Genomic DNA, 16,488 nt, shown 5'->3' on the forward strand with positions numbered 1-16,488 from the left:
AGACGAAATTCTCCTTGAATTTTAAGTCCTATCCTATTAAAAGTTTGTGCAAGTATTAGAATTTCGAATGAGGGGCGAAAAGCTATCACGCCGTTTTTTCCGGCTCCCTCACTCCGTAACAACGGGCAGGAGGGGAGTGGCACCCGCCCTGGGGCTGGGATCGCGAGATTATGCTTCGCTATCTGTTTTGAATTCGTAATTTGTATATAATTAATTCAGAAATTCCCAACTCATTTCGAAAGTTATTAATTGTTTCTAAACGCTCATGAAATGGGCACAATAATAGCTGAAAGCTAACGTCAAGTTTTATTACTAACTATAAAATAGTTTAACGATTTAACAAATGGATATTTGAATGAAAAGATAATTTTTCATAACACAAGACACAACAAAAGTGTATGTTCGATATAACGACGGTGTTAATATTCGTGTTTTATTTTGACAGCGTTGACTAATGCGCTCGTTTATTTTTATTGCGGTGTATTTGTGTCGCGCGTGTTCTGCTCGCTCGCTGAGGTGGGCTTACGCCTCGCGGTCGGCTACTCGCCGTCTGTCGCCCGTCGCCAACGCGACTATTATTACTCGCCGACACGACATCACTCATCGCACTAATATCTCGCTGATTATCTATTTTAATAATGCAACCTCGCTTTGACAGCCCGCCAACAACGTTCACCGACATTGACAGACGGACAGCCCCTATTTTCTTGTTACTTTATTCATTCTCTGTAACGAGGGGAAAACAACTAAATATCATTTGAAAAGAAAATGTTTCTTTTTATTTCCGCTTTGACGTGAATAATTATTTTGGATTATTTTATTTTTATTCCTAAGCTATTTGACAACTTTATGAAAGCAAATTTATGAATTTGTTTTTGATGTCATTGTCGAACATTAATTTATGGTTCAACTTCATTATGTATATGTAGTAAATATACCATTTTCTACAATAACAAAACTTGGCTGTATGTTTGACACTTTGAGCTACCTAACACAGAAAAAGATTAGAGACAGCTGTGTCAAGAAGTCGCGGCACCTTTGCATATTTTATTGAAGAGAGGACGACTAGGCGTCGCGCACGGAGCCGCCGCCGCCGCCGGCACGCGCGACCCATACTTGATTTATCACTCCATTGTTGCGGAGCGACGACCTTCCCTCCCCGGATAAGGCTAAACATTCAATTGCCGGAACGCTCCCGAAACGATTTGTTCCTTCCATACGATCGATTGACTTTCTTCCGGTCACTCTTCGATATTTAAGTGGATCTGTTGAAATCTAAATAGGATTTTCCGTAAAAAGGATTTTGTCGTTGAGGAGCAACCTTTGACATCGTTTATTTAAAAGAGCTAGCTACTCTTTATTCATCTTCTTATTGATGTACCTTTTCGTTTAACTTTACACTACTCTAGGATGCGCGTAAATGTTTTACCTGACGTAATTTAAGCATCTGTCGTTTGTGAAGTCGAAGTTGTAAGATTTTACAGCTATAATTTAGGTCCAGAAGAAAAGGACGCAGTGTCCGGATTGAAGAGACAATGGCACTTAGATTGCGTCCGTCGTAAACGGCGCGGTTACCCAGCTAGTTTTATTGAGCCATTCTCTCGCCCGCTCGTAAATATCCCCAAGTAATTACTTTCCATTCCCCCTTAAACACTCCGGGCTTCGTTGCAGTAAATAAATAAAAGTCTTCAGAGAAGTTACTCTGTTTCACGCCTAAAACATGAGAATTTTGTTGCCTCAGCATGTTTTAAGTTATAAAATTTGGTTTGCTTCTTTGTTGAGAATGTGAACTCTCAGTTTCTTAAATCTTGGAACTGTTTCTATTTTGTTTGTTATTTTAGGCAAAGATATTTAATAATAATAATAACGCACACACTCAACATAGCCCCGCAAGGTAAACCCTGGGTCGCGGGTGCCATGGATGCACACATAGACAACCGCAAATTACACCCAAACTCACAAGAGAAATAAATGTAGGCAATAAATATTTCTCCCTGCCCGGGAATCCAACCTGGGACCTCTGCGTGGCAGTCCGGCATGGTAACCGTTCGGCCACAGAGGCAGTTCAAATTTGACATTTAAGACTCTTTCAATAAAAAACTTTATGGGTATTACACCAAATTTACCGCAAAGTATCGAGACGTCTGGGATAGTGAAACCTTTGTGTAATCAAATCTATTATTCCTAGTGTATCTTTATTGAACTAGCAAGTAAGCCATAAATATTTGATAGATTATTAACTATAATTTTAGAAATCATACGCAAACAAATATTCGCCAGCGCCAGGTTATAGATATAAATGTATAATATATATTTGTATAATTTTACCATTAATGTAAGCAAAGAGCTTTATGTGATCGACGTGATTTCATCTTTATTTAAGGAATACAAAATGCCAGTGGGCGGTATTATGCGAGGCTAGAACAATAGTCACACATAAGTAGAATGCTAATAATAACCACATTACATTAAACAGCGGCTCGCTGAGACAACTGTACAAGTCCAAAACTAAGCTTTGGGATAATTCCGCTTCCGTGTCATGAGCATTGTATGCGAGTACAAGTTAAACCGCTATGTCACTATCTGTGTTATCTCGACCCTTGTGTAAATCATGCCCGCCTCTAACGTCACCGTATCTTTTCGGACCCTGCGACCCTTCCCTTGTCTTCCTTTACCTCTGTCCGAGACAGGTAAACTCAATTCAATTACACAAAGGCCCCTAGTTAAGGAATCAATCACGAGACATTTTTATGCTTAATTTTTGATTCGATTAATTATATTGTCTGATTTTTTGACAGTGGTTCTTAATAATTTTTTTTTTTGTTTTGTTGCAGGCAAGCCCAGAAAACAGTAGAAACGCTTCACCAAGATACCACGATGCATCAATGGAAGATGTAAGTAGAGAAACTGCAGCTGTACTTACATTGTGTATATATTAGAAATCATTGATTTCGGCAGGGAGTTTTCAAAAATAATATACACAACACTTATAATTTTATTACTGCCTTAAAGTTACTAGACTTGAACGATATGTTAACCGATTGTGCCCTTGTGATGTTCCAGGCATCGGAAGCTGGCGCTCTGTTCCGGGTGACAAGCGCGGGCGGCGGCAAGAACGAATTAGTGGCGCGGGGCGGCAGCGGCGGCGCACTAGCGCTGTCGCGGGCGCCAGTGGGCGGCAGCGCCAGCCCCGCGCCCGCTCCACTGCCGCAACCCGCGCCGTCGCCCGCGCCCGCCGCGCTACCGCCACCCGCGCCACTTCCTCCGCCCTTCCGAGCCGACACGCCGCACCGCAACAACGGTGCACACATCCCCACGTTGGAGTCACACGCTGCGGCCACACAAGTGCCGCGACCCGTGGCAGGACCGGACACACCCGAGCGGCCCGCCAGCAACAACAAGCTGCAGCCGGGCGCGCGCGCCGCTGCCGACAGCCCCACGCCTGCGCCACCGGCGCCGCCCGCTCCATCGCCGCTCTTTCCTTCACACACCGCGTACCAGGCGCACGCTGCCGACTATCGTCATACAAATCATGAGGCGCGCACGGAACCCGCGCCGCCCGAACCGCTCGCCGCGCCTGCAGCTGCTACGGCCACAGCCACGGCCGCCGCACCGCAGCCGCCCGCGCCCTTGGCGCCACTCGACCTGCACGCGACGCGTCCACCACATCCTACTAGTCTCCCCGGCCGTGGTTCGCACCCACCGCTGATTGCGCCGCACCCCGTAGTGCCCGGTCACGACGGGCGGGTCGCACCTGTCTCCTCGCACTCTTCCGTTCCTGCCCCGTTCTCTAGCCGCGTGGCCGGCGCGCCCGCGGGTCCGGCGCCGTCAATCGGCGCCCTGCCGACCAGTCTTCCGAGTCAATCGCTACCCGGCCGACCCGCCTCTCCGGCGGGACCCGTGTCACGCTCCTACCCCACCCCGACAATCGGGTCTAGTCATCATATTAATTCCAGCCTGAGTTCCAGTATTCCCAATCACGCTTTGGCGTATCACAGTCAGTCGAGTTTACAAAAACATTCCGTACAATCGGTGTACGCGAGCCGACCTTCTCATCTGACACCCTTCAGTGTCGCCAATCATATATCATCGCATCATATCCAGGCTTCACTGGCGAACCAGCCAACCGCCACGCATTTGGGCCACCCAATAAACAGTCATTCCATTATGAACCATACAAGTCACCTTCCTATGCATACTTCCAATTCTTTACCGATGTCGTCACCGAATCACATCGGTCTGCCTTTTTCGACTGCTCCTGCTACGATTCCGAACTATACGCCCAGTATAAAGCACCCGGGGCTCAGTTTACCTCCTCACTCTATCCCTCTTGTGCCACCTGTATCACTACACGCGTCTGTCAATCACATAGATTCTTTGCCGTCGTCTACTGCTCCTGCTGTCGTCACATCGGTGGCGAGCAGCGGCAATGTTCCACTGGCACCTTCTGTAGTAGATTCGAGGCAACCTTCTGTCATGGACTCGAAACAAAGTTCGATCTTGGACTCTAGACAACCGCCTGTGATAGACTCGAGGCAGCCGTCGTTATTAGACTCGTCAAGACAACCGCCAGTAGTAGTCGACTCGAGGCAAGCACAATCAGTGGACTCGAGGCATCAAGCAGCTAACGACCCGCCTGCACGGAGTGAGGCACCGACGTTGTCGTCACTCGCGACAAATGGCTACCCCCCGCCAGCTGTCTACTCCGGTCCCCCCTATCCACCACTCTACGCGCCATATGCTACTACATTGCAACACAGTCCCTACCTACCGGCTGCTGCTGCCTCGCCTAGGAATGCTACTGACACGGTTAGTTTTATTTAAATAATTTGCAGTAATTAATCCTATCATAGCTTATGTAGAGTAATCTCCCGCATTCTGCAAACCATGATTGTAGATTTTTAGTAGTATAAACTCTTATATTGTGGTTTATTCCTTTTAGAGGACGAGTTTATCATCATCACCTCTGGTGGCACCGAAGACGCCTAAAGGTGTCCGACCACACACACCCGGTTCGACAGGAGCAGCTGGCGCGCCACACGCACCTATCTCGTACTCTCCTCGGGGCCACAGCCCCAGCAGAGAACGCGAAAGCTTCAGGTTTGTATTTACTAATCATTTCTTTAAAGTTATATTAGGTTTGGCTCTTCATGCTGTGTATTTACGTTTTCACTGTATGTATTAATAAGTGTGTGTCGTTCATTGCCACAGTAATATCAGCAGCCTGTCGCGCAGCACTCCAGCGTCGGCGCCTGTGTCGTCGGCTGCGGTTGTCTCGTCGCTTGCCCCGCCCCTTGCGGCGTCACACGGCGCACCCCACGTAGCACCTCTCGCGGCACCGCTTGTGGTTGGAAATTTAGTTTCTAATAAAATTAATATTTCGGTTCTCAAAATCTTAACGTCCTTTTTGAACGGTCAATACCCAATACATATTGCCTATAAAAAAAAGCCTATAAAAATTGCAAGTTCAAAAGCTCAAACCTATCAGATGAAAAAAAAGAAATATTTTAATTACCTTACTGGATAAAACACGAAACTCAACTAGAATAAACATAATAATAATAATGTGAACATTTGAATTTTTCAGCCGCTGGGAGCGCCACTCGCGCCGTCTCTGGTCCCGGGACTGGGCGCACCACTCACCACCCCGCTGGCTGCGCCTACACCGACTCCCGCCGCGCCCAGCGCGCCGCATCTCGCACACTCGTTGGCGCCCGTGCCTACCGTTCCCAGTATCAGCTCGAGCGCAAAACCACCTGCGCACTGGGGAGTAACGTGAGTGCTAACTTACACAATACTACTGTTGTCCCACGCTCAAATATTTGACAATTATATATGGCACATTGTACTGCGCCGCGTCCATAGCCGTCACAAGACTTAAAAGTTTGTATGCAAATACACTCCTGGACACATAATTCGAGCCACCTTGCATTTTTATCCAGGCTAGAATATAAAAACATGGTTATCGTCGAAGAAAAAGTTTTCTCCGGTTTTTTAAATTCAAATTTTCAACAACAAAGTAACGTTTAGTATATACCAATTTTAAAGTTGCATAATAGTTCTTGATCAATTAAGCATTGTTTAAGGTACGGGCATTTAATATTGAAAATGCAAGGTGGTTCGAATTATGTGTCCGGGAACTTATTTTACGCAATCGCTAGCGACAACTGCCACTGTATAGATATAGACAGAATCGTAGACATGTAACAATGACTTTTTTATTCATTTTCCATAATTTCAAAATGTCAGTGGCGTCGATTCGGGTAAATAGTAAACTTAATGTCTATCAATCATCATCAGTGCCTTAGTCTTGTTATCGGTAAGAAAAAGAATGATTTCGTTTTAGTAAGTAAAGTTATTTTGATTGGATACCGGGTGTACTTTACTATTATTACTTACGTTGCTCTGTATCCCCCAGCAGGGCCGGTGCGGGCGAGCGGCCTGCGGCGTTCGCGCCCGCTCCGCCTCTATTCGGCGCGCCGCTACCACCGCCAAATCCCAATCCTTTTTCCGCAGAGTCGCTCTTTCAGACCAGTAAGTATTACAATAAGCTAGGTTTACCAGTAAACATTTTGTACGGTGTGTATAGAATCGCCGACGGCTATATGGAATGTTGAATACGAGTAAAAACGTCCTAATTCGTAATAATTCCATGTTCGATTATTTTTTCAGGCCCAGGCGCAGATTTATTAAGGCGCGAGTTGGACAATCGGTTCTTAGCGGCGGCAGGCGCTGCAGGCGCGGTGGGCGCACCGGGCGTGGGCGGGGTCTCACGCACAGAGCTCCACCACCACCAGCACCAACACACCCACGTGCACCAGCACCCTCCCACCGGACCACCACACCATCCTCCGCATCACCATCAACTACTCATGCCACACGCGCCACTGGTAGCATACTTTTCCTAAGCGTCTCTAAATGTACCTCAATCAGTACGTAATTTGTTAACTTGATCACGATCAAAGTAATAATGACTTGCGACATCGTGGTTATCATGTCGAGCATATTCGACAAATACGTGAATTATCTGTTACTTTAGTTAATATGTCCCGATAGTTTCTATTTAAAATTGTAATTATAATTTTATTATTATGTTCGTATCGTCATTGAACATGCCTTTTGATTGAGAACGAAGACACTAACACGTATTATATTGCATATACAGATAATTATTTGAAGTCATAATATGACGTTAAAGGTTTTTTTTTATTATAACAAGTGACGGGACGAACAAGTCGTGCACCTGGTGGTAAGCTACACGCCTGTACATAACAGTTGCAGTGCCACTCAGAGCTTTAAACCGCAAAGATCTGAGGGGCACTGCCACTGCGACTGACACCCTGAGACATAAGTTGACAAGTCACATATGCCGTAATTTCACCAACACCCTTACCCTTCAAAAACCGGATCGCAGTAATGCTAACATTATTGTATGTGAAATACGCTATCCAACATGAAAATGAAAACTTTTTTAAATGTATTTGTTTTTCTTTTTTTCAGTTCAAGGACGTGGGCAAAATGCCTTCCCTGTACCGCACGGGCCTTGGCCTCGGTTATCCGTACACATCCAGCCTGCTGCACCCCCCTGCGCCCTATGTGCCTCCCGCGCCGCTCACCACTTACGCGCCCAAGGTATTATGCCATTCACTGTACAGATGCCCTTTTTTCCGTCACGCGGATTATGCACCGCATGCGTATTTAATGCGTGTTTAGTTGGTACTTTCGCTGACAACCCGCGTCATTGTGCGCGTCCCGTGAGATAATAAACATTTATCTGAAAACTGTTAATGCTGTATATTATAGACCAACAAAGCTAATACGTGTGCGGAGACAAATCCATGTATAGATAAACGCCCAAAATATCAACTTTCACTGTCGAATATTGCAAGTTTTATTTCTATGAAAATAGAATTAGGTTCTATTTTCAATGGAGATTTTTTTTATTGTTAACATCTAGCTATACGTTCTTATTTTAATATCTGGCATAATGTTCACAATTACATATTTCTTAAGCTTACTTTAGTGGATTTTGGTCTCTTCCTTTTCAATCGATTCCTTATAATCATTAGTTTCTCATTTTAATTTTGTAATAATTAAGTATTGAAACAGCTGGACTAAGGGGAATTTATAATTAATGTACTGCAAAATTGAGTCTAAAAATATTTATTGTGTTTATTTTATTCTTTAATGTATTCCAATATAAATATACTTTGCTCAAGGTCATTTTGACGTTGAAACACATGGTTTAACTTTAGATACGGTTTTTGTAGTAAAACCTTTTGCAATTTAAAGGCCACGTTCTTCAATTAGACGTATTTGTGACTGTACAGCTTCGTGCTTACGTTGTTTTGTGTTGCGTGTTCATTAACCCTTCATGGCGTCATGTTAACAGCCCGTAGTGTCATCTGCAAGCGACCCCGCCACTAAACAACCACCACGCCCCGCTGTCGCGGTAGGTTCTCTTCACCACTTCATATTCTCTGCATGCTTTATTATACTTTCTTTTATTTTGGCTGCATTTATTACTTACAAGCTTATATTTCTTTTCATATTAACGATATTAAGTTTGGAACCATACAAACTTAGCATGTCGAAAGCGCTGCTCAACCGAGCACTAATTGTAGAGTTTCTGCAAAATTGAACAATACCTCAACTTAGTAACGGCTCCTGCCGGTTATAATTGCGTACAAGTGAGATGAAAACTTACATTTAGTTCCATATAAGGTCAAATTACGAAGTGATTGCTTTCGATAAGAAGCGTAAACGTAAACTGACCATTGCAGAAGACGGGAAAGTGGAACGCGATGCACGTACGAATCGCGTGGGAGATCTACAATCACCAGCAGAAAGAGAAATCTGGCGGCGCTGCTCCCGCCGCCGACAAGGACAAGCTGCGCGCCTTCCCTGCGCCCGCACCGCCGCCACCTTACCGTTCGCCTTACGAGCTGCCGCCCGCGCCCTACTTGCCACATCACCCGCATCTAGGTAGCAACCGCAAATAACCTTATCTCACTCGTAGTCAGTTGCGGAATTCCCTCCACTCGGCATATACTTTCTGTTATAAAATCTAGTAACGAAACGACAAAAATTTCAGGTGTATCTCCGTTCGCGCGGTACGGCGCCGGCGCGTTTCCCGGCGCACCGACCGCGTTCGGTCTGTCGGCATACGGGCGGGACCTGGCGCTATCGTCGTCGCTGCACGGCGTGCATCACGCGCCGCCGCTGCTGCACGACGCGTGGCGGCTGCGCGCGCCCGCGCCCGTCGCCGCCGCGGAGGCGCGCAGGGACCAGGAGGAGCGCGAGCGGGCGCGCCGCGACAGGGAAGAGCGCGAGCGGCGGGACCGCGAGGACCGCGAGCGCAGGAAACAGCGCGAGCGCGAAATGGAGCGCGTGCGGACGAGGTCGCCACTCCGGAACGGCGCGCCCGAACCTCCCAAGGTAAGCCCCCCGCGTATGTTTACTTATTGTCCAGTCGGTATCCTCTGTCTGAACCTTACATATAACAGTGTATTCGTTCTGTCTGCTTACCAATTCCTTCATTATTCCCAGGATGAGCGTAAGGAGCCGCCGCGACCACCCCCGTCGCTGCCGGCGTACCCCCCACCGCCGTGGGACCCGTACCGCGCCTTCGACCCTCTGCAGCACATGCGATTCGCTCCCATCGTGGAGGCAGCCATCCGCGCCGAGGAAGATCGCGCCAAAATGCTAAGCGCATACGCGCACCACTCGCAGCTGAAGGCTGGCCCGCTGCTGCACAGGCCGCTGCCGCCACACGGACCGCTGCCGCCGTTGGGCGCGCACGCGTCTCTCGCGCCGTTGCCGCCTCTAGCACCCCCGCTGGCGCCGCTCGCCCCGCTAGACCTCCTCAAGAAAGAGGAGCCGCGATGATAGCGCCGCCTCGCGACTTGTACAGACACTAGGGTAAACGACGTTGCAAGTGAGAATACGACTAATTTAAATGTATATCGTTTGGTATTATCGGTTTAGAAAATTAATTTATTGTAACGTCGCTTGCAAATGACGGTCGCTAGTCCCTCGCCGCCCTTTCGAAGTAGAGTAATAAATATTATACGGTTTATTAGTGGAATGAGTACGGCGAGCGAGGAGCGGAAGCGGGGCGAAGTCCGCGGGCACTGTGCAATATCGGGCACCAGCGGGCGCCGCACTGTACACTACTGCTTGTTTATTTACATGAGAATATCTATCCAGTTGTTATTGTGACCATTATTAGTTAATTATACATCAAATTGCTGATTATGTGAATGATAGGGTTATCAGAATCGCTATCGATATAATTATACATATTTATACATACCTATAAATAAAATGTAAATATTAGCTTGTAAATTAGTGTTAAAATATAGAATCGGTTTATTTAACGTCTTACAAAGGAAAAATCCCATAAATTATTATTGTACCGGGAGTTTAGTTTACACTTCCGTTAAAAATCTCAATGGATTTTCTATTGTACCAGTGGAGTTTTATTTATTTATTTATGCTCCTGTCACTGGAGAGATGTGAACTAAATCAATACAATTTGTGTTACAGCAGTTGATATTTCAGTTGATGCATTTAAAAGTATGTGATATTATTGTATTGTGAAATACATTTTGTCTGACTTCAAAAGTAGTGTCTATTCTCAGGTAATATAGATCTAATAATTATTATTGCAGTAATGTTCAAAGTTGTATAAAAATAATTAATAAATGGTAACATTATTTTTAAATTTTCGAACAACTGGGCAATGTTAAAGTATTATTTAGCAAAATCAGGGAACTCGCATGTGCCATTTCAACAATTTATTAGGGCATTGAGTCAGACAAAATTGGGTGTAGAATCTGTCTTGGTAAGGGCACGTTTTGGTGATTTGTGTTCTAAAAATCTCATAAGTGCGACTCAGAAGTGTATTATAGTTTATACAAAATCATTCTGTATACTAAAAAGTAAATGAAAGCTTGGTGCGATTCAGAAAATACCATTAAAACTTTTGATTTTTATACCAAGACGCTGTTTATTGATTTCCTTGTCCTAACAAATACAGCGCTTGTGCAGTGCATATGACAGTTCAACCTGAAAAAACGAATCAATTTCGGATGTAGACAGAGCTTGGAAAAAGTCTGTCTAGCGGATGTCAAATGAACTGACGCTGTATCCACACAAAACTTATATTTTATTTTTGTCACGAAGCATGAGTACAGTGACGTTTGGGGATTGGATGTTCTGAATAATATTATGTAATTACTATTGAATGAAAAAAAAAATCGATTGAATTTCGAGATAATAATAATGAGGAAAGAATCTAACTCCAGTTCCACAGCTCCCGGGTTGGCGCAATATCAGGTCAGTCCCTTAAATAGACGTCCAAGTCGTTCATGAGCAGGCTAACTAAAAAAAAATGTCACCAAAAAAACAACAAATCCAGAAGTGATATGAAACTAAATACAGCAAAAATACCACGCAAAGCTAGTACAGATGCGAGGTACACGACAAGAAGGGTTGCCGCAGATGTGGGATATAATGACATCTGCCATTGCGGACGCGGATGCGAATTTTACATAATTATGTCAAATCTGTAGATGCGGATGTGTGAAAAAAATAGTTTGTATTAGAATAAATCGCACATGAAACCAAATACTGTCGTAATTCAAAATTGTGGAATTGAAAAAATATCATTTGTAAGTTCAAAAAATTACTGAATATAGCCAAGTTTATATAGTAGTTTAGAATAAAAAAATAATCCCATAATTCTCAGTAAGATCTACTCAGTTCTTTTTTTTTTTTTCAAATCGTGTTTTCTCAATTTCACCATTTAAGTGTTACGACAGGATTTGGTTTCCTGCACGAAATGCGGATCAAGTTTAGTGATAATTGATTATTAAAGTAAATATAATCATTTTGCATGGTTTTATGAGGACAGACAATCGAAATATTTAAAAAAAAGTAATAATAAAAAATTACGACATTTATTTACTCAATCTTAGAGCGTACAACACGAAAACGCTATAAATATTATTTCTCAAAAAACCGACATGTTTTGAGGGGCCGATGGGCGGGAGGTACTACTACAAGCAAGCAGGTGCACTCAAATGCAATAATAGTGTTGTGCCACTATATCTCAGACAAACAAAATTGGACGACACCAGCTGGTGTACAAATACACAAATAAAACACACATTCATTATATCATGTCATTACGACGTGATATAATGAATGAACTCGATTCCGATTTCCATGCCCATAGAACAATTATTTTGCCCGATATTAAATGATTGAATAATGAAATATTGAACAAGTAGTTTATGTATAGTATCATTTCGTAACGAGTGTTAATGCTTCATCTAAACATTATACTTCGATGTTAAATAAATAATGATATTAAAACGGTAACATTCATTCACATTCACTGAAAAGGGCTTTAGGCAGTGTGTGAAATGAAATTATTTATTAGTATAGGCATAGGTTCCCAAACTGTTTTGGCGCACCGCCGACTTAGGCAAGATAAAAAAATATTAACCCACCACCACAATAAGTAATTGAAAATACGTATTTTTTATATTAACACAAAAAATCACAAGGAAAAAAAATTATATATGTAGTGTAGTTTATATAGATAATTTAGATTTTTTTTTCAAATGTGTATGCGATAGCACTTCCTGGACACCATCAACGCCCCCCAATTGCTTCCGAGGCCCCTATGCGGTATGGACCACTTTGGGGAACTATGGTATAGGTTGTAAGTACTCATACAAACAAAAACAACTATGGCAGCTCGGCTCGAAACCATAACCGTTGCGTGATGTAATTGTTCAAAGTTATGAATTTTACATGGCAATGATGGAATTTTAACTTTTAACTATTCTATTATCTTGAAATGATTACGATTTCATAGTAATTAATTGAAAATAAGTGTTACGTCTTAAGTGATATTCCAAGTTAGATTTGTGCCTTGTGAAAATTCATAGCTTTGAATTATTATAAATATCTCTTAATGGTTACGGTTAAGAGACGAGCCCCAATAATGTTATATCTGTGCTCATAAATTAACTTTTGTTTGTGTGAATATCTCGTACAATATGATATGAATTTTATTTGTGGACAGCGTGTTTTAAAAAGGGCCCAAAAACACGCATTGCCATTTAAATAATAATTGATATTATATTTATTTCAGCTCTTGACATTCAAAATTTAAATTCAACTCTATATCGCTTACGATAACATGGTTCAAGGTGTCCAGCTTGACGTGCTCTTGATTGTGCTTCACCTTAAATTTTTACCTTGCATCAGCTCTGCAGTGTACGCGATTAAAAAGAGTACATACGAAACCTTTCCGATGTAGAAAACGCTACATTGGTTTATTTTGGCTTATTCGCACTTAACAACTTTATCGATATCGACATTATAACTTTCACAGCGCAGTAGTAGTTCCCTGGGGATTCTCATTGTTTTTGTCTCACGAGGGGTGCGTTTACGTGAAATTCAAGATTAAGCGGAGAATTCATTATAACATGACCTTTTAGATTGATAATTCAATATTTGCATAGTGTTCAAATGTGATCATGGTGGAAAAAAGACGTTAAAACAGAAAACTATGAATATTAATACAAGAATATACTTAGGTATGTATGTGGAATGTAATTCCACGTGTGGCTAGACTGGATGCAGCAGAGTTTTTCTACAAGTTTGCACGGCGCACGGCTTATTTCATGGAGCATTCGACGCGATGGATTCGATAGTGGAAGTGGAAAAAATCGATTCAAAAGTAGTTTTTACTGTGCGGTGGTATTTTTTACTTGTATTATTGTGACTTAAGTTTTAGAGAATAAGAGTCGTATTCTAGAATTCTACTCAATGTCTGACAAATCCATTGGAATCGATTTTTTCGATATAAATGTTTATTTTTTATCTGTGTGTTTGTAAAAGTAGCGTGTCTTATTCCAGCGTGACAATGGTCGAGTTTCAAATTTGACATGCCAGATAAAAAATTTGCTATTTAGTCGGTTTTAGTCGCAAAAGTTAAAAGGACGTTTTACTGTCCACGCTGGAATAAGCTTACTTCAGCGGCACCATTTCTCCATCACGAATACCACAATACCTAGCTTAGATGTAATTATACTAAAAAAAGTAGTAATTTAGTCGGTTATAGCCGTAAACAACTACAGCCTTGGCCAAAAGTATTGAGCACCCATGATAACTTACAGTTTTTTGGGGAATATGAAAATGGAATAATTTGAAACAATTTATTCATGTTAATATTACCATTTATTCAATAAAAATCAATATTTTGTAGGTCCACCCTTTGCCTTAATTACGGTAGAAATTCGTTTTGGTAGAGAGCGGACAAGATTTTTACAGTCTTCAGGATGTGTAGCGTTCCATTCTTGGCGCAGACGGCGTTTTAATTCTTCCATTGTGTTTAGTTTAGTGGCGCCTGACGTTGCGCTTTAATAAACACCACAAATGTTCTGTGGGTTTTAGGTCCGGAGACTGGGCAGGCCACTCTAGAAGCTCAATGTTCTTTTCTCGAAACTATGTCATAGTGTAGGCAGATTTATGACACGGCACGTTATCCTGCTGGAATTTATCGCGATCCATATTTGTATCGCCAAAAAGGGGTGAAAATGAGGGCAGCAACGCAGATTCCAGGACGTTAACGTTAACGTATTTTGAAGAGTTCATGCGGCCCTCACACACGAACATTTCGCCAATTCCTGAATCAGTCATGCAACCCCAGACCATTATGCTAACTCCGCCGTGTTTTAATTTGGTACTATACAAGCTGGACTAAATTCTTCGCCTACCCGGCGGCGGACGAAAGTCACACCAGGTGTACCAAAAGTCTGAAATTTAAAAAAAATAGAGACTTCGGAAATGTAAAATATTTTTGTCATTGAATTTTATTTTCAAATCGTATTGTTTATATCTTTAGAACGTGAAATTACCTAACTCACCTCAAAGTTTGACTCGTCTGCCCACACGATGTTTGACCACTCTTCTTAAAGGCCTATTCATACCGAACCTTTTTGTTGTTTTGTGAAAGCCATGGTTTCTTCCTAGCTTTACAGCCTTTCAGGCCTGAAGCCTTCTTCGAGTAGTGCGAGCAGAAATGATCTCTTAATTTCAATTGAGAAATCAGCAGCGAGATCTGAAGATTGTTTTCGATTTTTTTAACAACTCTCTCATTAACTTTCGGTCCTCACGATCTGTGGTGATGCGATTGCGCCCTGTTCTGTGTCTGTTCCTATGAGATCCAGTAGCGGCGAATCGCTCAATAGCATATTGCACAGATCGGTGCGAACATTTAACATTAACAGTTTTTGAAATCTCTACCTGTGATTTCCCTTGCTCATGAAGAAGCTGTATTTGCACACGTTGTTCTAAACTAAGTTCGTTTCTTTTAGGCATATTGCAACAATGTCACTAAATGTAACTACACAATTCACCAAAAGCCCACTGGATCACTGAATGTGGACGTAACGAGCGATAGTAGTGAACTGAGAAATACATACAAAAATGGTAAATGACAAATTTTATGGTACCAGGTGTTCTGTTGCTAGTTGCGATGTGGTGGTCATTTTTTTTTAAACCTTTATAGTTGCCGAAAAAATAATCCTTAACAATAGGACCTGTTTTCTGCAATACTTATTGTGCACGTTCGGGATTTTTAGGGTGCTCAATACTTTTGGCCATGGCTGTAGATTAATCGTTACGCGCCGTTTTGAAGTTATTAAGGTGTTTTACTTTACACGCTGGAATAAGCTCATTCCGGCGGCACCATTTTTGAATGTTGAGAATCACAGCTCCTATCTTAGATCTGATTGCACCTAGAAAAAGTCGTGAATTAGTCGGTTCTATCTTTTTCGTTCTATCTAGTCGCGAAATTTTAGAATTAAGCGCTCCTTTGTTTAGAAGATATTGGATATTCAATTATTTTCATTAATAGGTACATTTACGTACAAAAATCGTAAACATAATGAAAAATGTATATCTAAGGAAAGCCACGGCTCCTAATGTTCGTTGTGGAATCACTCAAGATACACTCGCTGCTTGTGGTAGGACAGAACCCTCCCCATAGAATATTTAATATTCTACCGCCCCTCGAAGAAAAGCTTTGTTAGAGAAATAACGATTATAGCGTCTCCCGTGTTGTATACTCTAAACATATAACGTCTCTAGTGTTGTAATCTCTAAATTATACACTGTAAAACGAATTTAGCTATTCAAAGAATAAAAAACATGTCTTCTCTTATTATATTATATGTATGCATGCTCCGCAATTTAAAAATATAGTTTCACTAGTTTGCTGGTTATGTAGAAGTTATATTTTTAGCGCCTGGAAAAAAAACATAAACATACAGGGTGCCCCACGGCGTAGCGACACGGAGGAAAGTATTATTAAAATGAAAAAGTTGCTTGTCTCACCTATTAATCGAACCTATTATATTATATGAAAAAAAAATTTACTACTATGATCAATACTATGTTACTTAT

The 16,488-nt window shown here is 42.3% G+C and overlaps 1 protein-coding gene across 3 annotated transcripts in view; it reads left to right on the top strand.

Annotated features, from left to right (window-relative positions):
• The window catches only part of LOC113236036 (proline-rich protein 36), a 60,555-nt gene extending 49,573 nt beyond the window's left edge, over window positions 1–10,982 (top strand). The window contains exons 7-19 of one of the 3 annotated variants that reach the window (XM_026471976.1): window positions 2,835–2,894; window positions 3,064–4,809; window positions 4,943–5,100; window positions 5,212–5,347; window positions 5,588–5,775; window positions 6,419–6,534; window positions 6,673–6,890; window positions 7,501–7,632; window positions 8,393–8,452; window positions 8,784–8,985; window positions 9,095–9,103; window positions 9,149–9,438; window positions 9,550–10,982. In XM_026471976.1, coding sequence (XP_026327761.1) covers window positions 2,835–2,894; window positions 3,064–4,809; window positions 4,943–5,100; window positions 5,212–5,347; window positions 5,588–5,775; window positions 6,419–6,534; window positions 6,673–6,890; window positions 7,501–7,632; window positions 8,393–8,452; window positions 8,784–8,985; window positions 9,095–9,103; window positions 9,149–9,438; window positions 9,550–9,888 — 3,654 coding nt within the window. In that variant the 3' untranslated portion in view covers window positions 9,889–10,982. Of the gene's footprint in view, window positions 1–2,834; window positions 2,895–3,063; window positions 4,810–4,942; window positions 5,101–5,211; window positions 5,348–5,587; window positions 5,776–6,418; window positions 6,535–6,672; window positions 6,891–7,500; window positions 7,633–8,392; window positions 8,453–8,783; window positions 8,986–9,094; window positions 9,439–9,549 lie in introns of all 3 variants that reach the window. The other 2 variants (XM_026471975.1, XM_026471977.1) reach the window with 2 other exon arrangements.
• The last annotated feature ends 5,506 nt before the right edge of the window (window positions 10,983–16,488 follow it).

The sequence above is a fragment of the Hyposmocoma kahamanoa genome, unplaced genomic scaffold (assembly GCF_003589595.1).
Source record: "Hyposmocoma kahamanoa isolate Upper Pololo Valley unplaced genomic scaffold, ASM358959v1 88, whole genome shotgun sequence".
Lineage (NCBI taxonomy): Eukaryota > Metazoa > Arthropoda > Insecta > Lepidoptera > Cosmopterigidae > Hyposmocoma > Hyposmocoma kahamanoa.